General features: G+C 38.2%; 1 protein-coding gene across 12 annotated transcripts in view; it reads right to left on the bottom strand.

Moving 5' to 3' along the window:
• The window catches only part of DGKI (diacylglycerol kinase iota), a 424664-nt gene that overhangs the window by 117852 nt on the left and 279898 nt on the right, over window positions 1-26914 (bottom strand). For 7 of the 12 annotated variants that reach the window (XR_011539628.1, XM_070617836.1, XM_070617834.1 and 4 more), the window contains 2 exons: window positions 24774-24973; window positions 19177-19239 (listed from right to left, as the gene is read on the bottom strand). Coding sequence is in view for 10 of the 12 variants with exons in the window: in XM_070617836.1 (XP_070473937.1) it covers window positions 19177-19239; window positions 24774-24973 (263 nt within the window). In the remaining 2 variants the exon portion in view is untranslated. The remainder of the gene's footprint in view (window positions 1-19176; window positions 19240-24773; window positions 24974-26914) is intronic. The other 5 variants (XR_011539629.1, XM_070617840.1, XM_070617839.1 and 2 more) reach the window with 1 other exon arrangement.

The raw sequence follows: 26914 nt of genomic DNA on the forward strand, positions 1-26914 counted from the left end.
CCATCATTTACAGATAGGGAAACTGAGGTTCAGAAAGGTAAAGTGATTTAATGGTCACATAGCTACTAAGTGGCAGAGCTGGGAGCAGAGCCTTGGACTCCTCACTCATTGGTTTCATGCTCCTTCTATTATATGAAGCCAAAAATCCCATGGATTTGACAGCAAAGTCATGGAGCTTGGATTAAAAGAGTGAGATGATCTTTATGTGGTGTTCAGATTATTCTTTATCAATAAATAATGGACAAAGGGATGGCTAAGTAAACTGCGGTACATTCAAACAAGAGAACATTGGGCAAATATTACAAATGAGTGTGTAGATCTACATTTATTTAGAGAGAAGTCTGACTACGACATATTGTTAAGTGAAAAAAAGTCACGGAAAATTATGTATGGCATAATCTCCATGTAAATTGTGGAATTTAGGAGTTTATATACATAGAGAAGTGTCTGGAGAAAATGTTCAACAAGCTGTTCCAAGGAGTTATCTCTACATGATGGGATTTGGGTTTACTTTACACTGAGTATCATCATTTTTAAAAAAATAATCTAATTATTTTAAAAGTATGTCAATACGTAAATGACAACTCAGGACAAGAGTAAAAATAAGAATTATAGAAAAGAGTGTTAACTATTAGAACTGAGTGGATAGGAAATAATTTAAGCGATTAACAGAGTGGCCATACAATATTCGTATCAAATGCGTGTCTCCAAATTAAGAGGGGTCTGAACTCTTTACTTTCAAGTTCACCCCAGTGACCTGCAAAGAGCGTAATTTGCAAATATCTTCCTTCAAGAATAGCAGATAAGAGGGAAGCTAGAACTACAGAATGTGGTGGCCCATCATACTCTGTAACGGGAGATGAGGGAGGACCGATGTGGAAAGACCTCCACCTAAACAACTGTTGAGACAACAGCAAATCAAACAGCAGTGAGCTCTAGTGTTCTCCGGTGGGCTGGAGGTATCAAAGCTGAGACCTGGGTACAGCAGTAGCTGTGGAGTGAGAAATAGCATTCAGAGAATGACTGCAGACCAGTCATTGTACTCCTTCTCCAGGGAGCTCCCCATCGGCTAACCAGTATGTACCACCTTTCTCAAAATCCATCAGTGCCTGCTCCCTGTCCACATGCTTCTACTTCGCAGTTTCTCATCTATGCCTGTTGATTCCAGCCACACACCATTACCTCCCATCAATCTTCCTGACTTACAGGTGGTTCACCATGGACATACAACAGGAACTGTTATGTGAATAGAACTTTCAGGATCCCAAATGAATTCACATATTCTGTCTCTTCATCTCTAGAGTAACCAGCTAAGCAAGATGAAAAGAAAATGGAGACTCTCACTAACCCCTTGTCATTTTCTCCCATCCACCTCTCTACACATTCACTCTCTCACTCTCAGCTCCCATTTTCTCGCAACAATCTACAATGCATCCCTCTTTGCCACTAGCAGCAGCTTACTTAAACCCGCTGTTCTGACTAGGGTACCTGGTGTTCGGGCCTGCTGTCAAATGTTGCCACACATGAGGCCCATCAGCAAATTTTAGGGCACTCAATCAGAGGGTCCATGACGGAAAACACCTTTGAATTATTCTGGGCCCTGGTGTAAACAGTAGGTATGGGAGGCAGCTCAGCAAAGTGGTTAAGAGCTCAGACTCTAAGTCGGATTGCCTGGATTTGGAGTAAAGTTCTTCCTATTACAGGTTAATCAGGAAACTCTGTGCTTCAGTTTCCCTCATAGATAAAGTGGGGATAATCACAGCATCTACCTCATATGGATATTATGAGAATTAAATGAGTCAATACAGGTGATGTGCTTAGAAAAACGCCCGGCACATTGTAAGTATTCAAGAGATATCAGCTATTATCAGCTTAATTACTATTCTGAAAATTGCTCTCCTAGATAAAGTTCTGCTAACGTACAATAGCATCTGCTGCTGCCAGGTATTGAAAGAATTTTAGGGCATATACAGGAACCTCCCTAGACACTTCTGAGAAGCTGCTGGGCTTCCTCTGAGAGGAAATTGTCTAGCCTGGCTGGTGTCATGATTCTCCTGGATCTTCTCCCATCTGGTATTTTACAGGCCAAATGATGACATGAAAACAGACAACTAGAACATGGGGGAGTGTACACTGAGATTAAATGAAAGCCAAGTAATTCAATTGTGTCCCTTTGTGTCATAACGTATTAGTGTCCCATTAAAGGCTGGCTGGAGGTGGAGGATGACAAAGCTGATCCTTGGAGTCTGGGGAATAGCACTGCTATTAGTTTTCTAAAATTAAATTTTGCTAAGAAATTTAGTAGAGCATAGAAGAGACTAACAACCTGGGTAAAAATGAATTTGCGTCCGTGCCAACATCCACCAGAAGCTACTCCTAAACTGATTTCAGCTCTATATTAGAGGTTCTAAACCTGACTTCCATGGAAGCTTTCAAGTTCCCAAAAGAGACTCAGCAATCTGTGAACTCCCTTTGAAATCGGGGCAGTGACCTCAATCTGTCACCTTCTAATTTTCTCAGAAATGTCAAGATTGAGCTCCTCTAAAAGCCCAGGATGACTTTCTCAAGAACCATAACAAGAGCACCTCTCACTAAAGTCACACAGATAGGCCACCACAATCTCCAGACCATAGCTTCCCTCATCCATGTTATGCACACCTGTTACCCTGAGATGTTCAGAAGGGGGCGAAGGGGAGGAGTGCCATTAAGGCAACTCCCTGAACACTCACTGCTATCCAACTTCCACCTAATTCTCATTACTCTCTGCTCTCCAGTAGGTTCTGCCAAGAGTTTGGGGGTTTGGTTTTCTTTTTAATTATTCTTGGCTCTTCAAAGACTTTCAATCCATTAGAGTCAAATTTCCCTCTATGCCTTTAAACTTCTTCATTTTTTCAATTTCTTTACTAAACACTGCTTCTCTCAGACTGCTAGCGGACGCCTCTCATTCGAATCCCCTGCACATAATATTAAGACAACATAGCACAGCACATAAAGCAGGATGTAGAGTCAGAAAAACCTTAGTTCTAATCTGAACTCTGTCAGTTAACATGTGGTTAATGTTGAGAACTCTGGAGTTAATTCCCCGAGTCATTTTCTCGCCTGAAAATGGGACTGATAATAGGAATGTAGTGAGCACCAAATGAGAAGGTACATGTAAGGCATTAGCACATTCCTGGTAAGTAGTAGGTGTTCAAAAATAATATATTGTTGTTGTTACTATTAATAGCATCCTGACGCTTCTTCAACTTCCACAAGCCCTACATTTTTTTTATTCAGTCATGGATTACAACATCATAGCAGAAGCTGGAGTCGCAGCTCTAAAGAGCAGTTAGTAGATCTCAAACCTTGGCAGGATGAGAGTCTGTCAACATGGGTAGGGAGACAAGATTCAGAGTTACACAGTCACCTATAGTCTGTTGGGCGAGAAAGCAAGTGGGGACTGCTGGATGAGAATGTTTGCAAGATATTCTACTTAAAGATATTGAGAATATAAATCCTAATTCATGTTACAGAGGAGGCCCTTAAAGTTATATAATCATTCTACATTTTTACCTTGTAAATATCCTGTTTTCATTAACATTTCTTAAATGGTTCAGTGTAAGACCTGCCCCTTAAAAACACTATGTAGACTCCGATTTTTATGACAAATTACAATTTAACCAGGCATTCGTTACTCACATATAAAGAGTTTTCCTTTGCAAAGTAGAAAAACATCACAACTCTGTCTGCCTTTCTCCCTTGAGGCCTGATTTAATAATAATAGAAATAAGTTGCTTTGATTTCTTTCAAGCAATGTAAATGTGAGATTCTACCCAATCATAACTTAGATATAATAAAGTATATTTCTAACTCATCTTTAGTAGAATTCACTTGAATTGGCCCTAATTTTATGAAATGGACTTTGATTAAAATATTAATTTCTAGTGTGAATTCATGGCATAAAAGACTATTTCTTCCTCCTCTTTGCAGCTCCAGTACCTAAAATAGAGCCTGGTCTGTGTTGTTTACAATACCTGTTTTTGAATAAATGAATGAAAAGCAAGGAAGAGTCAGATTTCTCTGGGCCTATGCAAGGCCCTGAGGCCTTAGCACAGTTTGGCATCAGAGTGTCTCTGAGCTGCTCACTAGTGGCTTTTCTCTTTGTGAGCCCCCAGCAAACCCTGATTTGGCTGTCCATTTCTGTCCTTTTTCTACCTAGCTCTCTAGACCTGGAGGTAAATCCATACTGGATTATGCTGTCTCACTCCCTTGCATTTTATCTCCAGAGGGATATGCACAAAAAGAAAGAGGAAGGAATATACAAAGGGTAGATGTCTCTGCCTGAAAGGTATGCAATCCATTTCAAGACTGCCTGTTCTTCAACTAAATAACAGTCAACCAGAAACATCTACTACCACATCCTTTCATCAGCTATCAAGCTGGGCCTTATTTAAATATAATTATACTTAGTTTCCTTTAGTAACTTCCTAGAAATTGCTGCAATTTATCCTGGGACATTTTGAAACTGCCACTGACAATAATCTACCCCAAAACACACCCAAATGGGCCTTTTTACACTGAACAGTAAAACCAAATTGAATCGAGGCGTTTGAACAGATTTAAAATGGATTTCTGACACCTGCCAAATTCAGACAGAATAATTCAGTTATCTTCTGCCTAGAGTAGAGAACAATGCCTCAAGAATCTGAAATAAATTGTAAAGGTGTTTTTGAATTTGGAACCAAGGATAAACCAAAATCACATTAGCAGGAGTCAATCATGAGCTCCCACCGCCCAACATGTTGTTCTAGAGAAAGTACCTTTAAAGGTGGTTAGTGCTTTTTTGACAGAAGTTGAGCAAGTTGTCAGCCTCTTAAGGATCCATTTAGGAGGTGGTTGATATGTCATAGCTTACAAATTATTTTAGACAGCTATCCCTCCCAATCTCCAACAAGAGCATGGAATTAAAACATTACAGGGTTGGGAGAGATTATAGATGTCATATAATTCGATATTTGCTATTCCATCTGATTCAACATTCCTCTACGCCTCCATCTTCAAATGATGGCTCAGTCTCTGCCTGATCCTCACCCAGTAGTGAGGTACAGAACAGAGGTGCCCTATTCTTTGTTTCGACTGCGCTAAGCATTTGTAAATTCTTCTTAAAGAACCTAAATCTCTCTCTCCATAGTTTCTTTTCATAGCCCTTTCTTCTACTGTTTGGGTCAGAATTGGGTTTTAAGTCACTGAGATAATTCGCCACAGACACTAACGGCAAAAGAAGGTAAACCTTAAGTACCCGAACTAGACACATATCAAAAACGTTTACTGACTTCATGGCTAACAGATTAAAAATAGACTATAAGTACCACATAGCAAAGAATTTTTATGCCATTGGCCGAAACAAAACAATTTAAAATTTTTCTGAAGATTTTCAAGTACACATTGAAATGCACATTTTCATGCTTCCATTGAATTTTGTAACAAATTTTATGCTTCTGAAATTGTAATAAATGAATATGCAATCGAGTGAAATTAGCATGTGGTTATTATAAACTGTCTCTTCTGCTAGATATCATGTTCTTGGCATTTAAACAAGCAAAGATGAAGAACTAGTAGTGGCTTCACTTGGTGGCATTGCAAGCAGATTTGACAGGTATAGCAGTTTCATCACTTCTGCTTTAAAGGAAAAGCAACAGGCCAACAGCTTTGATCAACACTTCAAATTCCCCTGACCACCCATTTCTTTTTGTGGCAGTGAATGTCATAGCTGTTATTGACTCCATCATCCAATTCTGAGACTTTCATGTGAAACCACATCATATATACCTAATGTTACAACATCTGGGTACCAGAGTTACAGATTTATTTTTTAAGTCGTAGACGCTCAAACTTCCCTCTACATAAGATCACACAGTCTCTTCACTTTCTCCTTTCCTTGAGTACATGCACATTAAATTCAATTCTCAATTCTCACCCTAACTGCCCCTTCAGCAGCATTCCACATTGTGGTTAACTCCCTGCTCCTTGAAGCATTTTTCTCCTGGATTTCAGTTCAAAAACTTCCCTGATTTCCCAACTAAACTGCCAACTGCTCCTTTCTTTCCCCTGACATTCATCCTCCTTTAAATGTCGTTCAGATATGTATGCTTCTCTACCCGTTCCACTAAAACCCCACAGACCAAGCTACTATCATTTTGCATCTTAGACTGATCGCAGCAGACTGAGCAGTCAGTGTGAAATGTAAATGTGGTCATGACATGATGATTTTCTTCCCCCAGTAAATCATGAGCTCTTGAGGACAGGATGCCCAGCTATATATATGTATCTATCTATGTGTTAAGCTACTGCTTTCCATATGGACTTGCTAATTTTGCAATGAGAAAAACTATTTTTCATGACAACCGACTACATTCTACATCCCGCCTAATCATGCATGCTATGTAATGTGCATCATTGGCCAGAATGGGGACCACTCAGCAGAATTTGCTTCAAAGGAAAAACCAGTTCCCATTGCTAAAACCAACAAACAAATAATCTCAGTGCTCAGGCATCACATTTTTCCTGTGCTACCCTCATGTATGGAGTTGATTCTCTGGCTTGCCTTTGATTAATATGAATGGAGAAGAATTTCTACTTGTGATTAGACATCAACTATAGTTTTAAATCTCGTGAGAGTCTCCTGCCTTAATATTTGCTGAATTGGCATCTGGGGATGACAACCTTTCAGAAAAGTCTTTAGAATTGGAGTTTTAGACCTTAAGTTCCCACTCACACTCTTTTCATACTATTTTATGCTTAAGAAGCATAAAAGTTGGACAAATATCATGATGAAAGACAAAGGAAGCAAATACCACAGGAAATAAAGAGGGCTGGAAATTAGACATAGAGGGGACATGGATTTTTGTAGTAGAGTTCTACAAACTCAAACTGCTGAGATGAAGAACAGTTAAGAACAATTGGAATGGGAATAAGAACTCAAGCCTTGTCTTTCATCACACCAGGGCAGAATTATTTCCACTTTAAAGTAAGTCCACCTAACGGAGGTTTCCTGGCTATTAAAAATGACTAAAGATTCTATCATAAAACACTAATATGTTTTAGTACCATAGCCTGCAATGGCATGGAGAATTCTTTTGCTGTTCTGATTGTAAAGAAGACCATTAATCACTATTTCCAATAGAGTAAGGAAATGGTTCACTGGGCTTGAACCAATGAGACATAATAGGATAATGTTACTTTCGAGTCATCTAAACCACTTCAGATCTCATATGCTTAGGGGGAAAAGACATTTTTTTCCTTCAGGTTTGAATTTCTATATACCAAACAAAGGGAAAACCTTACATTTATTTGCTATTTAAATGCTAAAAATCTTCACTCGGGTTTGCAGTCACTAGCTGTTGTAATATCCTGTTCTTATTTGCAACTTGACAAAGAAACTGACTTTCTTTGCTGGAAAGGAGTGTGGAGCAAGTGTTGGGATTTGCATAGTTTAAAAAACGTCATTTCACGGAAGAAAACACTTGCGGCCTTTCACATATCACGAAGGACACTGGAATTAGGCTTACGACTACTAGGACCTTTGCTCATCCTCTAGTAACCCTACACACTTGGATGAATCAAATGGTGGTATTTGAGTGGGTGTCTGTGTAACATTAAAACAATATTTTTACCAAAAAAACTCCCTAGAGCACATGTAATTTTTAAATATTTAACACTTATTTCACCTACAAGCCTAGAGAAAAAAGTCAAGAATGTAGAATTTTTTTATATGTAAAAATAACCAAAGCAGTAGCCAAAAATGCATGCAGCAATAATGCAGTGAAAATAAATACGGAAATCTTTTAAGGTGGAGAAACGTTGTAGGCCCAATTCGTTTGAGAAAGGATTGAATGCATGAATTACAAGATGTGTTCCTGTTGAAAAGCTACTGGACAAATTGTGTGGAAGTAGTTCTGCTTCCCTCGGAAACAGGCTCAGTAAGGAGAAGATTCCATGTTTGGTTTTATATCAAGAAAATAAAAAGTATTGGCCTGACAATAAATGGCATTACATAAGAAACATTTCTGTGAATGGTTTCAGCTTTCTATATACACATTTTATAAAAGGGCGCATATACTTTCCCAAAACCTGGGTACTAGCGAAACACTATTTGCAAAATCATTTTTTCTTACTAGGTAATCAGTATTGTACTGTGTTACATTTTGACTCATTTTTTCCCTCCTGGTTGGCAATGGCTCGCCAAGGTCTGGGATACTCAGTGGTGCTACATTTGGCTCAGGAGAGAGAGAGATGGCATCACAACCCTCCTATTCATCAACCTACAGCTGGTGGAAAGCTAAGCCCCCCACTTGTGGCACAGATGTGTTCCCACTACCCCAGGTTTCTTTGTCAGAAATCCAAGAAGAAATCCAAGAATCAGAGTCCTCCAAACCCGACTCCCTTTCCAACTCAGCAAATGCAGCCAATTAGGCGAGAACTCTTTGTCACCATTCTCTAACACCTGATCCAATTACCATGGTGCTTTTTTGTCTGGAACCATTCTTCTTGTCTGTGTAAGAATGGACAGAACAATGACATATTGCTAGAACAGAGCCTGTAAAAATCATACAATTCTATCACTACAATTGCTAACCAACAAAAACAACTTTTGTAAAGTTTGATAAGAAAACTTGAGAAAAATTTTCCTTAAGATAAACCTTTAATGGTAGACTAACAAGTAAATTAGATGATGAAGAACAAATACAAAATAAACAATTAAAATATAGTTAATATTTTAGTGCTACCAATACTGAAAAGAAAATAAGCAGAGAGAGAAGGAAAAGAATCATTTTTGCTGAGACTGTCATAACAGAATGTGAAAATAATTCGGGGTACTTTGGCTTGTCCCATTTATTGCTCTCCTTTCATTTAACCATATTACAGATAATCAGCTGTCTATCAAAGGCAGCATCCTAACATTTCATAAGCCAAGAACCTTTCTTCAAGGAAACACGTGCTTGTCTCACTTTGCCTGGGCAAAAAATGCTGTCAGACCACAAGATTTATTTATGACCCAATTAAGGAACATAAATCACCCCTCTTGAGAGCAGTAGAGTCTAAATGATTAATTAAGAAAAATAAAATAATTATAGTTCTCTGTAACAAAAAGCTGAAAAGCTTTGGCCTTTTTGTACCATTTCTAATTCTTCCAACGCCACTTTCATTTCAGTCAAATATCTTAGCTACAGCTTTGGAACTTGCTGAACTCATTTTTAGAATTTCATTTTCTGACACAAAATGTGTTGATGAGTTCTGCGGATTAATTAAATCTAGCATCAACAAGTATTTTCTTTTTATGCCTTTAAAAGTGTGCTCTCTTTTCACATCATGTAAGTGTTTCAAGGTATTATGACAGACTAGGAAAACTCAATTGCATTGGTATAATTAAATTGAAATTCTCCTACAAAGAAATGTGCATTGCAATTTATGACCACCTCAGCAAAGCAATCCAAAATAAATACCCTCTTGGAATGCTCAAAACAAACGTCTACATTTCTTTGTTATTGGTATGTTCTTCCTACTCTATGGTGGAATATGATATCAGTTATTATTGCAGTACTGGAGTAAAAACTGAAATGCTTCTTTTTTCTCTCTGAGCACAGTAAATCTGTTAATAACGTTGCAGTTGTAATGGTTTATCTAAAGATATCAATGAATACTTTCCAAAAGTATTAAGCTTTTTTTTTCCCCTGGGTGGAGAGTCCATCTGAAAACAGATCTTTTATTCACAAAGCCTAGCAAAATTACTTCTTTCCTTTTGTATTTATAGTCTGTATTTCTATAGTTGCTTTTATTATAATAATGCTTTAGGAATTCAGATCTGAACAAAAATTTAAAGTTCATATTGTTCAACCACCTTATTTTACAGAAAATGAATTTGGGTCCAGAGAGGTCAACAACCGTATTGTACCCACATAATTTATACTGACAATCTCCTATAAATAAAAGAGCAACGTCCTTCAGCTCCCCTATACCATTTAACAAAAACGATTTTAGAGGCCGGCCTTGTGGCATAGTGGTTAAGTTCATGTGCTCTGCTTCGGCAGCCCAGGGTTTGCCAGTTCAGATCCCAGACACAGACCTATACGCCACTCATCAAGCCATGCTGTAGTGGCGTCCCACATACAAAGTAGGGGAAGATAGGCACAGATGTTAGCTCAAAGCCAATCTTCCTCACAAAAAAAAAAAAAGATTTTAAAGAATTAAGCTATCAACATGAGTAATATACACAAAGCTTAGCCTTCACACAGTGGTGACAAGAAAAAAACTAAAATTCAATCAAATTTATCTAGTATGATGTTGTTATGAGCTGGGTTGCGTCCTCCAAAAATTCATATGCTGAAGTTCTAATCTCACCTCAGAATATGACTGTATCTGGAAACAGGGTCTTTAAAGAGGAATTAAGTTAAAATGAGGTCATATAGGTGGACCCTAATCCAATCTGTCTGGTGTCCTTATAAGAAGAGATTAGGACACAGATGCACATAGAGGGAAGACCATGTGAAGACACAAAGAGAAGAGGGCCATCTAGAAGCCAAGGAGAGAGGTCTTAGAAGACATCAACCTTGCCAGCACCTTGATCTCAGACTTCTAACCTCCGGAACCGTGAGGAAAGAAATGTCTGTTGTGTAAGCCAGTCAGTCTGTGGTGCTTTGTTATGGCAGCCCTAGCAAGCTAATCCAGATGCCCACTGAAAAGACGCACTAAGCGAACCAGGACATTTTGTTTTATTACTCAGGCTATTGTCTATAAAAAGACACACAATAGAAGAATGAGAAGAATCCAGTTTTTCACTTTCCAAAATTCCAACCTGGCTTGGAAACCTCTGCTGGTTTGACGTCACTGCTCAGGATACTCAGACCCAAATTTCCACTTCACCTTCTAAAAGTCAAAGTATGTAGAATGATCTAAAAAAGTTATTGTTGTGTTTATTGAAGTAATGGGACTTCAAAAGTCATATTTTTTTAACTTTTATTTTGACTTTTTAAAATTTTAAAAATATGTTTTACCCTTGAAGCTGACCTTGCAGTGGCCTCCTTATGCCCTGCATCTCATGCCAACACCCGAGTAAACATTCGCTTCAATTTAGAAGTGACCTTCTACCACACGAGACGTGCCGACTCGTAAGACTGTTGCCACACCTACGCAGACATGAATAATTCATCTCTAAAAATAAATGTTAAAAGCAACAAGATATAATTTTAAATGTTGAGGGAGTCCTAAATGTATTATGCCTTTACATAACCGTACCAGCTGCTGCAATCTGTGTTTACCTTGGCTAAGAGAAGAGCACAGGTGCCATCCATCCACTGTAGATGCGAGCATGACCCCTCCCAATAAGCCTCGTCTGCAGACCAAACACCATCACTAATGATTCTAAAAGGCTCTCCAAGTTCTTCAGCTGAACTAGAATTTATTTTTAACTGGGGTTTATCATTCTGACATTTTTCTTCTAACACTTGAACTGCAAACCTGTAATCCCAAAGATTCACACATTTGAAACACTCAAAATTGAATTCTAAGTTATTATTCATCCAAGTTTTCTTAAAAAGGAGAGAAGTTTACATCATGCGATTTTATTAAAATATGTAAATCATACACCTGAAAATAAACACACACATACACAGGAAAATGATCAGAGGTTAAACTGAAAGCAGAGTTCAGTGCCTTAAATGCTATCATCAAAGCAGATAGCCCTGGGCGATAATATTATCACTTTATGGCATACGATCTCAAGCAAGTTTCCTAACATTTCTTATTCTGTCTTGTCACCTACGGAATGGGAATAATAGCAATTGCTATTGTTACCACATACTGCTATTAGGTTGTTAAGTGGGATCAAAACTCAAGGTGCTCAGCATAATATCAGGCACATATTACCTCCTGGGCTAAATTTAAAAACTCCACTTGGATTCTTGCTGAGAACAAGGTAAGACATTAGTTAAGTGTACCAAGGTAATACAGGGCCTGGCCTCCCTGATCAATACTAGGGATAAAGGATGACCCTGTCATGTCCCATGGCAAGTCTTGCCTACTTCATGTCTTAGATCCCTTTGGGACAGATTTTCGTAGTCTGAGGTCATGCCCTGAATTTTAGCATAACTTTAGACCTATAATCCATAAATCAGAATCTGGACTGATTTCTTTTTTCTTTTTTTCTTAAAGATTGGCACCTGAGCTAACATCTGTTGCCGATCTTTTTTTTTTCTTCTTTTTTTCCCCAAAGCCCCCCAGTACATAGTTGTATATTCTAGTTGTGAGTGCCTCTGGAGTGCTATGTGGGATGCTGCCTCAGCATGGCTTGATGAGCGGTGCCATGTCTGAGCCCAGGATCCGAATCGGTGAAACCCCGGGCTGCCGAAGCAGAGCGTGTGAACTTAACCACTCAGCCATGAGGCCAGCCCCTGGACACATTTCTGCCTAGACATGAATGAAAAATTCTTCTGGAAGCTCATCTGGCCCAGAAGTGCTATTCACCCTTAGGTTCTCATGAAGGTTTGTGTGTTAGCCACCAATAGCTTAATTCATTCTGAGGCAAACCATGTCTGATGGATCTTCTTGGCTACTTTAGAAGTAAATCTCATAGTTTACAAAGGCATACATGTAAATTTCTACTTTGGCAATGTTTTTGCTACTCCCTGATAGACTCCAGAGTATGGTAGAGTAGAGTTTATAGAAAGAAGAAAGGAAAAGAGAAAGGATTCTGAATAAAGCAGGAGTCTTATTTTCTAACTAAAAGGCCAGTATTAAATAAACAAAATGAACAGACCTCTTATAGCATATTACAGATTTTCAAGAAAATGTTAAAACAAAATCTTTAATGTGACTAGTTGGAGAACAGAATTACAGAATTTTAGAAGGGTCTTCAAAGGATCCTCTACTTCCCTGGCCAGAGGCATGCAAACGTTAAACTACCTATGACAAAGTTATGTTTTCTTCAGTCACCAAGATTGAAGATTCTCAGCTTTATCTTAGTAGTTTCTCAATAAGAAAATTCTTAAACTCAACTCAGAACCATAAAAAACAAAGACATATCAAAAATACTTCTCTTTCTCTTAGTAAAACTCCCTTTCTTCTTGAAACAAAAATCAGTTTACTTTCATCCTTTACCAAGAAGCTTTCATTTATCAAAAGCAATTTTAGAATGTTGAATCATATTCAGCTTGTAGTCAAATATGACAATTCATACTTTTTTCATGGATCTGTGTCTAACTCTGCCTTCCCCAAGGGTAACAAAGGAATCTACACAATTCAGCATTGCGAAACATCTTGTTTATATTTAAATGGTAACTGCTGTGTCAGATGGCATATTTAGGCTACAGTTCAAAATACACTGATCTCTCTGCAAAGCTGTTTTGCCTAGTTTAGCTATGACACTCAGAGTAACTGCAGTGGGTAAGAAGAGGATAGAGTATGATAGCCCTCTAGTTCTGGGTAAGGTGGGCAAGCACACCCATTATTTCCCAATGAATGCAGCTATAAAACCTGGACAGAATTCATAAAGCAGCTATTTGAGAACTCTGAAAAGTAAATGATAGCAGCAGACTGGGAAAGAAGACCAGAATTTAAAATACCATCAAACTGGTGGTGAGCTCTTCACTCCTTTTCCTTCCAGTAAACCCTGGTGTGGACTCTAGGCAGCAGAAAGCCTGAAACAGACAACAGTCGCAGGCAGAGAAAGCTCTAAGAAAGCCCTTGAGCTCTGGTTTGAGGGAAGGAAAGGGACTCTGAATGCTCAGAGAAATTCAAGGAAATCTCCTTTTTTTGTTATACTTTTTCCCCTTCTGTTTTCTTACACCCCAGTAAGCAGGCAATTTTGTCATGCTGGCAGCAGCAATGACAAAGGCCTTCAGGTGCTTAAAAATGTAAGGGAAGAGAACCTTCCTTTGTGATTAGAGGAGCTGTGATCCCAAGAGGATGGGATAAAGCTATATTGCTTCTTTTTCTCTTTCTGCCATATTATTGCTTGATACTGGACATGAACACCATTGCAGAAAGTATGCAGGAGAGCAAGGTAACTAAAGTCTTAACTTTCTGGCTGAAAGACCAAAAAAGGGAGCCCCAGGAAACTGGAAAGTACTGGGAATGACAACAGCAAAGGAGGTGCTCAGGAAACCAACTCTATAAAGGTGTTGATGAACTCTTGGGTTCATCTTTAGCTTGCAAATGTGTGAATCCGACCATAAACATCATACCATAGACTTTAGGATATGAACTACAGAGTAGGCTTTCCATCCAAATCTCATACTGCAGCTTGGTGGTACATAAACCAGATGGATATGAATAGTACTGCAAAGGCTTTGAAAACAACACTGTAGCCACAACCCTCAGAAGGTGAGTCAGAACGTGTGACCTGAATTCAACTGAGTCAATTGCCTGCTAAAACAAATAAATAATTAAGCTTCCACTTTAAAGAACTAGAAAAAGAAGAGAAAAATAAACCCAAAGAAAGTAGAAAGAAGGAAATAATAAATATAAGGACAGATATCAATGAAAGTGGAAACAGAAAAACAACAGAAAAATCAATGAAACCAAAAGCAGCTGATTCTTCAAAAAAAATCAATAAAATTGATAAACTTCTACTAAGATTGACATAGAAGAAAAGAGAGAAGAGGAAAATATCAGGAATAAAGGGCACTATCACTATAGAACTCACATAATTCTACACACATTAATCAACAATTTAGATGAAATGGACCAATTCCTCAAAAACTTCAAAAGACTACAAAAAAACTAAAACTCACCCAGGATAAAATAGATAACCCATGTAGTCCTTTAACTTCTAAAGAAACCAGACTTAGAGCTAAAAAGGGAAAAAAGAAATTTTGAGGCCCACATGGTTTCACTGGCAGATTCTAACAAACATTAAAAAAACAAATAATTCCAATTCTCAGTAATCTTTCCCAGATGTCTTCATAAAAATACTTCAACAAATAAATGTACAACTAATAATCGTACTTCATGGTGAAAGATGAAATGATTTTCCTCTAATATTAGAAGGAAAGCAAGGCTGTCCATTCTCAACACTCTTATCATTCTAGAAATCCCAGCCAATGCAATAAGACAAAAGAAAGAAAAGGCATACGAATTGGGAAGAAAGAAATAGAACTATTCCTATTCACAGACAACAGGCGTGACTATGTATAAAATTCTAAGAATTCTACCAAATTCCTAGAACTAAAAAGTGAACTTAGTAAGTCCAAAGGATACAAGGTCAACACATAAAAATTCATCACAGTTCTATATACTAGCAAATGACCAACTGGAAACCAACTTTTTAAAAACTAGCATTTAAAATAGCTCCTCTAAATGGGCACAAATCCATCAAGGCATTTATAAGATCTGTATGTTGAAAAATACAAAACAATCATGCACAAAATAAATAAATGGAGAAACATACAGTATTCATGGATTGGAAAGCTCAGTATACGAAAGATGTCTATATTCCCCAAATCAATCTAAAAATTCAATGCAAATCCTGTCAAAGTCCCAGTAAGATTCTTGGAGACACAGGCAAGCTGATTCTAAAATTTATATGGAAAGACAAAGGAACTGAATAGCCAAGACAATTTGGAAAATGAAGAATAAAATTGGGAGAAAATAAATAAACTTTAAGATTTTAAAAGTACAATAATCAAAAGAACATGGCATTGACAAAAGGACAAATACATAGATTAGACTAACAGGACAGAATAGAGTCCAGAAATTGATATCTATCAATCCAAATATATCCATCTCTATATCCGCTTCTCTATCTATAGCCAATTGATTTTTTTATAAAGATGTGAAGGCAATTCAGTGGAAAAAGTCTTTTAAACAAATGGTGCTGAAACCACTGAACATCTGTATGCAAAAAGAAAAAAATATTAACCTCAACCTAAACCTCACATCTTTTACAAAAATTAACTCAAAACAAATCATAGACCTAAATGCAAAATGTACAACTATAAAACATCTAGAAGAAAACAAAGGACAAAATATTCATGACTTGGGATTAAACAAAGAATTCTCAAGGGGGCTGGTCCCATGGCCGAGTGGTTAAAGTTCTGCATGCTCCACTTCAGTGGCCTGGGTTCACAGGTTTGGATCCCGGATGTGGACCTACTCCACCCATCAGCCATGCTATGGAGGCATCCCACACACATAAAATGGAGGAAGATTGGCACAGATGTCAGCTCAGGGCTAATCTTCCTCACAAAAGAAAAAAAAGAAAAAAAGAATTCTTGAACATAACACCAAAAGCACAACTCTATAAAGACAAAATTGATAATTCAGACTTTGTCAAAAGTTGAAACTTTTGCTCTACAAAAGATACTGTTAAGAAAATGAAAAGACAAGATATATACTGAGAGAAAATATTTGCAAAGCACATGTCTAACAAAAGACTTGGATGTAGAATATATGACAGATCCTTAAAACTCAACAGGAGGAAAACAAACAGCCCCCTAAATGGGCAAAAGATTTGAAAAGATGCTTCACCAAGGAGTATATGATAGAAGGCAAATAATCACATGAAAAAGCACTCATGTTAGAATGATTAAACGATTAAACTTTCAAAATGCTGACAATACCAAATGCTGGCAGGGATGTGGAACAACTGGAACTCTCATCCATTGCTGGTGGAAATGCAAAATGGTACAACCATTCTGGAGAAGAGTTTGTCAGTTTCTCATGCACTTAAACATACACTTCCATATGACCCAGGAATCCCATTCCTAGGTGTTTAACCTAGAAAAATGAAAACTTATGTTTACACAAAACCTGTTCACCAATGTTCATAACAGGTCTATTCATAATTTCCCCAAACTGGAAATAACCCAGCTGTCCTTCAACAGGTAAACGGGTAAATAAATAGAAATATCCATATAATGGAATACTACTCAGCAACACAAAGGAACAAATGATTGATAGGTGCAACAACATTGATAAGTCTCAAACATGTTATGGTCAGTTAGGAAAACCAGTTGAGAGGGTTATGTATTGGATACGTATTGGCATCCAAAGCAACATTAATGTGATTTTTAAAGGTTGCTGAATATAGCAAATAGCAGCATGAGAATGGGTCAAAGCTAAGTTACCACTGCCATAATACATAAAGACACAATATTCACTGTTGTGCTTAGATTTTTCTCTATGCTCCTTGCTCTATGTGACAGCGTTTTGTGACCTAATTTTAAAAATACTCTAATTTAATAAATTTTTACTACATAAATATTTCATCAGTTATATACAGATATAAAATCTATAAATGTAATACTTAATATATCACATATAGATATAAAATATTTTAGATGAATATTCAGGTTTTAAAGTGGCCATGCCTACGTGTTCTGCCTATTGTACCCTATCAAAATAAACACGACAAACTGACCTTACGACAGTGTACACATCCGGAATAAGAAACAAACAGCCTCATTTAAGTTATATGACTAAAACGCAAACACATCAAAACTTAAACAGTGAAATATGACAAAGACCACATGCACTTCTGATGTTGATACTGTCAACTCTTCAAACTCCACTGATAGAGCCACTGAAGATAGTGGTCACTGAGAGCCCTTCCTTGGACTCCAGTTTACTGAACCGGCCCTACGCAGAATGTAGAATGTACGCCACAATGGCCTCCACAGTGGGAATTAAATGTTAATTTCCTATCAGTTCTTTGGCCACTCAATTGTAAGGCCCATGAAGGTAGTGTTCTGTTGTGCTGACCACTAGACGCCAAGCACAAAACAGGGTCTGACACAGAGCACAGCAAAATAAGTATTTTTGAAAAAATATTTGTTAAAATATGAACAAAGAAATGTGTACCTATAAGGTTGAGGTTGAAAGTAAGATTATATAACTGAACTTTAGGAATCCCTCTGGCATATCGCTACATGTTAGATATCGTACACGTCAATTTACACATGTATTCTTTCAATCATTCATTCTACCAACCAACCAACCATTATATTTGGTCTCAAAATACTTCGTGTTAAGATCTGTGATCCAGGGCTGGAAACACAAAGATTCATAAGAAGATACGATCAATGATCTCAAGTAGCCTAAGTCTAGTGTGGAATGCACAAGATATAGAGCTAATGTAATTAATATCAATCTATTAAACGTTGAGGACCATTACAAGCACATCAGTAGTGAACTCCAGTGAGGATGTAACTAATTCTGACAGCAAGAATCAAGGAAGAATTCTTTGAAAAGGCAATCACTCAACTGGGCCTTGAGAAATACTTAGGATCCTAATAGATGAAAGGTGGTAGATTATAAATTGTTACGAGTATGAACTTTGAAGTCAGACTGCCTGAGTTTGCATCCCAGTCTACCACTTATTAGCTGTGTGACCTTAGGCAAGTTACTTAACCTCTCTGTGCATGAGATTCCTCGTGCACAACATGGAGATAATAATAACACATATGGCGTAGGGTTGTTGAGAGAGTAAATTAGATAATATATGTAAGCATCTGTAACAGTACCTGAAACATAACAAAAGCTAGCTAAGTATGCGTAAGATGGAGAAAAGAAAGAAGAGCAAGACAGAGGCAACAATATAAAAGAATCCTGAAGTAAAGTACTAAAAAACATTTTCTTTTTATTTGTCTTCACCAGAAAAAAAATAAAAGCATAGAGTGTACATACAAATTACTAACTATGTATAAAATGCGTTTTGCTAACTCTGTGACAGTTTTGGGTCACATCTTTTATTACAACTATGGATCCTCAACCCAGAAAAATGCACAGATGTGTGTACACACACTCAAAACTCCACACGATTTTAGGGGTCCGTCACAAATCCAGGGCAGCAGGCACTTCCTTCTTCCACGTCACCCCTGAGCCATCGCTAATGGAATGGTCTAATGGTGTTACAAACTTTCCATAAAACCAAAGCTTAGTATGGAATTTCATACAACTCTGTGCAACTATGGGCTCTAAAATATCTAACCAAAAAATTAAATTGTGAACTCAGAGGACTGAGACAAATAGAACACACAGAACTTCACAGCTCTGTCTCAAATCAGAGAAGCAGTAAAGAGGCAATTACATTAGGCGGTTTTTTGAGAAGCAGACCTGTGAAGGAAAAAGACGCAGGTAGTCGAACTCTGAGGAAGAGATGAGGGCGAGAGACCAAATGTAAAAACTGAACAGCATTGTACTCACATGGTGAAGGAGCCAGGGGGGGCAGACACTCTCCGCAGGTCCGCAGCTTGCACCTGATGGATGCTAGAGGCAGCAGGGAATGAGCAGCGAAGACAGTCAGCACAACAGCGTGGACAGATAGGGAACAAGCCAGGAGAGAGAAAGAGAGACACACAAAATTTAAACAGAAATTAAATGAGCGCATCACCAAACAGTGAAAGAAAAGAAAAGGAAAATCAAGCCAGCCACAGAAATAATCCAAAAAGCCAGTGATAGCAACGAAGCCAACGGGACACATGGCAGGGGCCGGCTCAAGGCAAGCCACAGACTAGAGCACGGGGCAGGGCACGGGCAATGCCGGAGGGAGTGCTGACGCTGGGCAGGGCTATGGGGGGTGGAGGGTTGGCATGTTCCTCTCTTGCTCTAGGTCATTCAGGACATCCAAGAGGAGGAAGCACACATGAGCGCGCACACACATACACACACACACACTCACATACTCACGCTCAGCCATATACACATTAGAGTGGTGGTCTGGCACAGTCAACTCATCTTTAAGGAGACTGAAGATAAATTGCATCCTTTAACACAGTCCTCATGATTCAGGGCATTGCAGAAATATTTGTATCAAAGACAACCATCTTCAAAAGAGTGACTCAACAAAAACTTTAACTTCCTTCAGTTAAACAACACAGGCGTTTTAAGAACTACGAAGGTAAAACCCAGAAAGCCTAAATTCATCACAGTGAGGCCATAATTCCACTCATACTCTTGGCAGAAGAGTGAAACCTTAGACTTCTCCGTTTTCTCCCTTCTTTTATAAAGGAGAGACTTCAGTGGCTATTACAAAAGATAAGACGCAGAATTTAAGAAACTAAGCCCAAAGACTTCTGTCACTTTTACACAATTATTCTGTCCCCTCTCTCAGACCATGTGAACAGTTTCACTGTACCTGCAACAGATATAGCTCCCCCCATCCCCTTTTCCCTCTGGGTACGTAAATTCTCAGATAAAGTAACCCATGAATTAATGCCTTGTTATCTTCAAAGGACTATCAGTTATACCCAGTAACACTTCTCAGCAGCCCAGTTCAAAGTTTTCCAAATAGAGATCTTGCCCTTGGATAACACAATCACCTTTAACAATGTAGTCTTAATTACTAGTGAGCTCAGGATAACAGCTGGTTTAAGATCTCCCTAAACACCTGAGTAATTTTAAATTTCTGATATCCTTCAAAGGTGCCTTTCAAATAGAAAATATAGTCAAATTTATCTGGCTATCATGTTTCTAGTACATGAATATGAACCTAGATAAATCTCCTCTATTACATTTTGGGGGGAAGATATTTACCGGAGTGCATATTTCGAGTAGATGCATAAGCCATGATAAAAAGAGATATGCTCCTGGACCAATGTGGGTGGGGGCTGCTGAACACAATGGGGTCTAGCCTTTTAGTTTGTATATAGTAATAGCAAATGGGATTATAAGCCAAGAAATATTTTTTTAGAAAAAATTATTTTTAAATAATTTCTGAGAAATGTAACATATAGCACTACAGATCTGATCCACATGCGAGCCACTTATTCAAAACATAACTGTAAGTGTCAGATGCACTGGCAGGCAGTGGGGACCCTAAGAGGAAAGCCCCAGGGCCTCCCCACAGAGCAGGGAAGAGAGACAAGTAAACCAAGGATTACACTATTTCTGATAAATGCTGTGATGGAAGTAATTGAGAGCACGATAGGATTAATGTAGGTGTATCTAACAGCTAGAAGTAGATAGAAAAGGATTCTTAGGGAAAGCGATATGTCAATGAAGTCTTGAACTTGAGTGAGACTGAGCAGATGAAAAGGAGATAGAGGGCATTTCAAGAAGAGCAACTGAAGTGCAAAAATATGAGGATGCATAAGACAGGAATAGCAAGTATCTCCTGGGCATCAGAAGATGAGGATGAAGAAGGCAACGATCAAAAAGGTCTATAAAGCTAAGGAATATAGGCTTCACACTTTTAGAAAGATCATACTAACTAGTCTATTGGAAATGACATTGTGTGAAGGGCAGCAACACTGGAAGGAAATGAATTATAAGTATAGTTTAGCAACGCTGCTGAGGTAACTAATACGGCCCTTGAACTAAAGCAGTAACTAGCAGAGGGGATAGATGGTGTGTGAGTTAAAGATTTGGGAAATAAATAGAAGGTAGATTTCAAAGAACACATTGGACATGTAAAAGTGGAGGTGAGTTTCTGGGCATGTAGGCCCAGAAACTGATGATTGGATAAAGAAGATGTGGTATATATACACAATGGAATACTACTCAGCCATAAAAAAAGACGAAATTGGCCCATTCACAACAACGTGGATGGACCTCGAGGGCATTATGTTAAGCGAAATAAGTCAGTCAGAGAAAGACGATCTCTATATGACTCCACTCATAGGTGGAAATTAGTATATTGAGAAGGAGATCTGATCGGTGGTTACCAGGGAAAAGGGGGGGTGGGGGGAGGGTACGGAGGGGGAAGTGGTGTACCCACAACATGACTAACAAAAATGTACAACTGAAATCTCACAAGCTTGTAATCTATCATAACATTAATAAAAAAAAAAAAAAAAGAAAGTGGAGGTGAGTGAGATGACTCTAGGGGCCGGGACATGGCGATTGAGTGGATAGTGGTTCCATCCACACAAATGTGAATGAAAAAGGTTCATGGATGGTGAAGAGAGAAAGCAAATGGAATAGTGTTAATGAGACCAGTTTTAGCTCCTAGATTGAGGTTGCAATGGGATATCCAGGTAAAGATGCCAACTAAGATAGCTGGGTGTGAGTCTTCAGATTTTAGAAGGAAAGGCTGGGCTGGAGACACAGATGTGAAATCATTAGCTTATCAATCAAAGATGAAACCAGGGGTGCAAATGCAATCTCCCAGAGAAAGGGCCAATCCGGGAGGAATATCAGCTTTCAAGGGGAAAAGGGAGTCTGTTGTTTAGGGAACCACAGCACTTCGAGCTCCAATAGTCACAGTTAACACGCGATGTGAAAGGAGGGTAATTCCTTGAGATGAACTGAAAGCTACCCTCTTCTGACTGAGAACACCCCCCAGCACACACAGAGGTTTTTAAACTAAAATTCTAAAGACAGCTTAAACAAGTTCTTTCTTCCCATAGAAGAAAAGCAAATGAAATAGAAGGAACAGTTAGCAAAATAAGTAAAAAATAAGAAAGGAAGAAGGAAGAAAGGGAAAAAAAGGCAGCACAAATAAATGAAGGAAGGAAATTTAAAAAAATCTTTCAATTATCTCTTTCTGCCTTGGCTGCAATAGTGAACTTCACACAACCATGGCTGAAACAGAGAACTGATTGAGGAAAACTTGTAGAAAGGTCTTAATGGCCAGGATGCCCTCAAACTGGAAACTCCGCTTGGAAACCCAGTGGAAGAAGTCAGATTTCAAAACAAGGATTTCTAGTGAAGTAGAAAGAAGCAATCTTATGGTAGAGGATGAATAAGAGCTATGGGAGAGAAATGAAGGCTTCTCTAAACATTACATGGCAAGTAGGTGTTTTGCACTTCCTTTTGACAACATATTATCTGTATTGATTTTCTAAAAATGTAATGTTGAAAGAATTTTCATAATAAGTAGTAATAAATATCTTTGTTATTTTTTAAGATTGTTATATGTTCGTTTTTAAAAATGAAAAGCATCCTCTCACTGCCATTTCACAGAGGTCTTTCATATGGCCTGAGGCTGCCCGGATGGAGGCACCACGGCCTCCTGGTGGGAAGCAACTGCATTTTGAATTGAGGCGGTTTCTTGAACACCTGTACAGCTAAATCTATGAAGTCATATGTGCCATGAGTACAAAAAGAAAATGATTTATATTTGTTTTTATATGTGAAGAAAGGCAAAATGAATTTTTAAGATTACAGTTACTGAGCAATCACAGATTCTTTCTCACGGGCAAGAGCTGTTTGAAACTAAACACCTGAAAACAATTTCAGGTCTGATAAGGTTATTAAACCTAGAAGTACCAGGCACAAGAATGGGAGCTCTTTGCCTGTAGATATTAAGAACTTTTAGCTCTATTACACTTTAACTATCTACAAGTGACTCAAAACAATCTAGGCTACAGTACTATCTGAGATGGCTTTTCACCTAGTAGTTCAGAAATTTTTCCCAACCCAGTGGTTCATAGCTTAACTCCAACGTTTTTAGAGAGAATATGGTCACCCATATACGACTGCTGACATCCTACTTTTTTTAACATATAAACTCGCCAATTGTATATTCAACCTAATAGAAGGTAAAGGCAGGGAGAAAAGAAAGCATCAGGAATGCACTAAGAGTTTCACTAGCTGCAAAATATACACAAAATAAGAAATACAACCAGATAAGCCCTCTGAATAGTGATCTAGGAAAAGTGCTGGGAACTGGGAAAGGAGGAAACAGAGGCGAGAGGATCTCTCATCCCAGGTTCAGACACAGAAGTAGGTGCCTAAAACTAAAACACCTTCAGACCACTGTCTAATGCTGCTCCTCTGTATGTGCCATCTCAGAAGGAGAGGAGAAGTCAAGTTTTGGCAGTGAGCTATGGCCCCTGTGACATCGGTTTATTCTAGGCACTTCTGTAGATTGTCATGTTGACTCAATAAATAGGTGGCAAAGCATGCCCTTGCTTCACAGGCACCGCAGGAAGCCAGCCATTCAGTACAAATAGGTAACCATGCATCACAGGCCACAAACAGAAGGAGCACCTTGGAGGGTCCCTCACTGTGATAGAAGAATGCCCCAAGGCTGAGCTCCGAAACAGCCTTGAGACAGATTAGGTATGGGGGCAGGATATACAGACGATGCTCAAAAAGATGCCCTAAATCCCCATCTTTCTCCACTTCTTTCTCCAACCCCAAATAGACATTTCAATCAAAAATTAAAGGATGCTATAAAATGAACATGCACTCTACATATCTAGTCATTATCACCTTTTCTCAAATCAGTTTATCAAAATTCCTAAGGAAAGGGTCCAGGAGTGATACATTTTGTTTCCGCATTGAGTTGTTGGTCAAGTTAAATCTAGACAATAGGATGCCACCCAGAATGGCAAACTGAGCTGAAGCACCAGAGTACACAGGACCCCAAAATGGGCTTCAGGGAAGGGACAATTCACTAATAGGCAGAAGGGGATGCAACGTGCAGAGAGGCAAGCTTCAAAATCCAGCCCTGCCAACCTCCTGCTATTAAAGAAACCAACACTCTCCAAGTGACCTGGGTAAAGAAAGGCCAACAGCATGCCTTCTTAAAACAAAAGAAAACAAAGAACACATTTATCTGGATGCATTGTATGACCCTAGAAACACTCAATGATTTTCCGCTGGTCCCAGGAAATATATACTCTAGTGGTCAGCGAAGAAGAATTCTCTCTCTAGCATACAATAATGATTTCTAAAATAAGGGTGTGGTCACTGTGTAACAAACATGAAGAAAAATTGTGAGAGAGGCCAATGAACTGCTGAGTGTTGTGGACTTTGTTCCTTTCTCAATGCAGTGAGGCCCCCAGACCATGCACATGCTCGGCGTTCTCTCCAGGGTCTTCCTGTTCACAAAGGTAGGCAAGGGGCAGACTCACTCATTGAGTAAAGGCATGGACGTTCTCCTCTTGCTCTTCTGTACCATGTTGGCCTGATTCCTCAAGGAGATCCGAATCATGGCTGGGGCCAACCTACAGGGCTCCCCATCCACTTGCATGGGGATGGATTTGTAAGTTAGCAGCATGACCTCCCGACATTGGTGCAGCCTTTCTCCATGGCCTCCAACTTGCAGGGCTGCCTGTAAAAACAAGAGTCGAAAGGAAGCAAGTAGTTAGTTCTTAAGAGCTACTCAGGATATATAACCAAAAGGTCTTTGGTAAACATATTGAAAGTTGTTAGCCATGAGTAACACGAGAAAGCTTAGATAAATCATTAATACAAACGAACTAAAATTTCTAAACTTTTGATGAGTGTAACCATAAATTCTTATTGATGGCCACTTTTCGCCTTTATGTATTTTCAGTCTTAATTTAATCATGTTAGTTTAATACAAAAGTTGTTCTTTGTAAATAAAACCACACATCTATGGACAGCTTATCTTTGACAAAGGAGCTGAGGGCATACAATGGAGAAAAGAAAGTCTTTTCAATAAATGGTGCTGGGAAAACTGGAAAGCCACATGTAAAAGAATGAAAATTGACCATTCTTTTTCACCATTCACCAAAATAAACTCAAAATGGATCAAAGACCTAAAGGTGAGACCTGAAACCATAAGGCTTCTGGAAGAAAACGTAGGCAGTACACTCTTTGACATCAGTATTAAAAGGATATTTTCGGACACCATGGCTTCTCAGAGAAGGGAAACAATAGAAAGAATAAATAAATGGGACTTCATCAGACTAAAGAGCTTCTTCAAGGCAAGGATTGAAACAAAAAAACAACCCACTAACTGGGAAAAAATATTTGCAAGTCATATATCTGACAAAGGCTTAATATCCATAATATATAAAGAACTCTCACAACTCAACAACAAAACATCAAACAACTCAATCAAAAAATGGGCTGGAGACATGAACAGACATTTCTCCAAAGAAGATATACTGATGGCCAATAGGCACATGAAAAGATGCTCATCATCGCTGATCATCAGGGAAATGCAAATCAAAACTACACTAAGATATCACCTTACACCCGTTAGAATGACAAAAATATCTAAAACTAATAGTAACAAATGTTAGAGAGGTTGCAGAGAAAAAGGAACCCTCATACACTGCTGGTGGGAATGCAAACTGGTGTAGCCACTATGGAAAACAGTATGGAGATTCCTCAAAAAATTAAAAATAGAACTACCATATGATCCAGCCATCCCACTACTGGGTATTTATCCAGAGAGCTTGAAGTCAGCAATCCCAAAAGTCCTATGCACCCCAATGTTTATTGTAGCATTATTTACAATAGCCAAGACACGGAAGCAACCTAAGTGCCCAGCAACAGACGAATGGATAAAGAAGATGTGATACATATATACAATGGAATACTACTCAGCTGTAAAACAGAACAAAATCATTCCATTTGCAATAACATGGATGGACCTTGAGGGAATTATGTTAAGTGAAATAAGCCAGCGAGAGAAGGATAATCTGTATATGACTCCACGCATATGAGGAATTTAAAATTATGGACTAAGAACAGTTTAGTGGATACCAGGGGAAAGGTGGGGTGGGGGGTGGGCACAAAGGATGAAGTGGTGCACCTACAACACGAATGACAAACATTAATGTACAACTGAAATTTCACAAGATTGTAACCTATCATTAACTCAATAAAAAAAAAGAAAAAAAAAGTTGTTCTTTGTGTTATCTCCATTAAATAAACAATGTAAGTTAGAAGAAAAAATATAAAAGAGATAAAGCACAAAGTTTAAGATAGCTTCTATACTTATGTTTAAATATAAATACACATTATAATAAATATAAATATATATGTAAATATAACATATATTACTTAAATATAAATATGTAATATATAATAAATATACAGTGATATATATTATATTTAAATATGCACCCTATCCTTGGTTAATTTTTAAACTTGGGCAAGCTTTTCTTTTTTACCTGAAACCTCCTAAAGCTACTTCTACTCTGTATAAGATCAATGAAATGCAAAATAATATTACTCAATTGAAAACATTGTGAAAAGTAAAGTAGTTTGAGGATCAAAATCAAACACAATAAGAGTT

The sequence above is a fragment of the Equus przewalskii genome, chromosome 4, assembly GCF_037783145.1.
Source record: "Equus przewalskii isolate Varuska chromosome 4, EquPr2, whole genome shotgun sequence".
Classification (NCBI taxonomy): domain Eukaryota; kingdom Metazoa; phylum Chordata; class Mammalia; order Perissodactyla; family Equidae; genus Equus; species Equus przewalskii.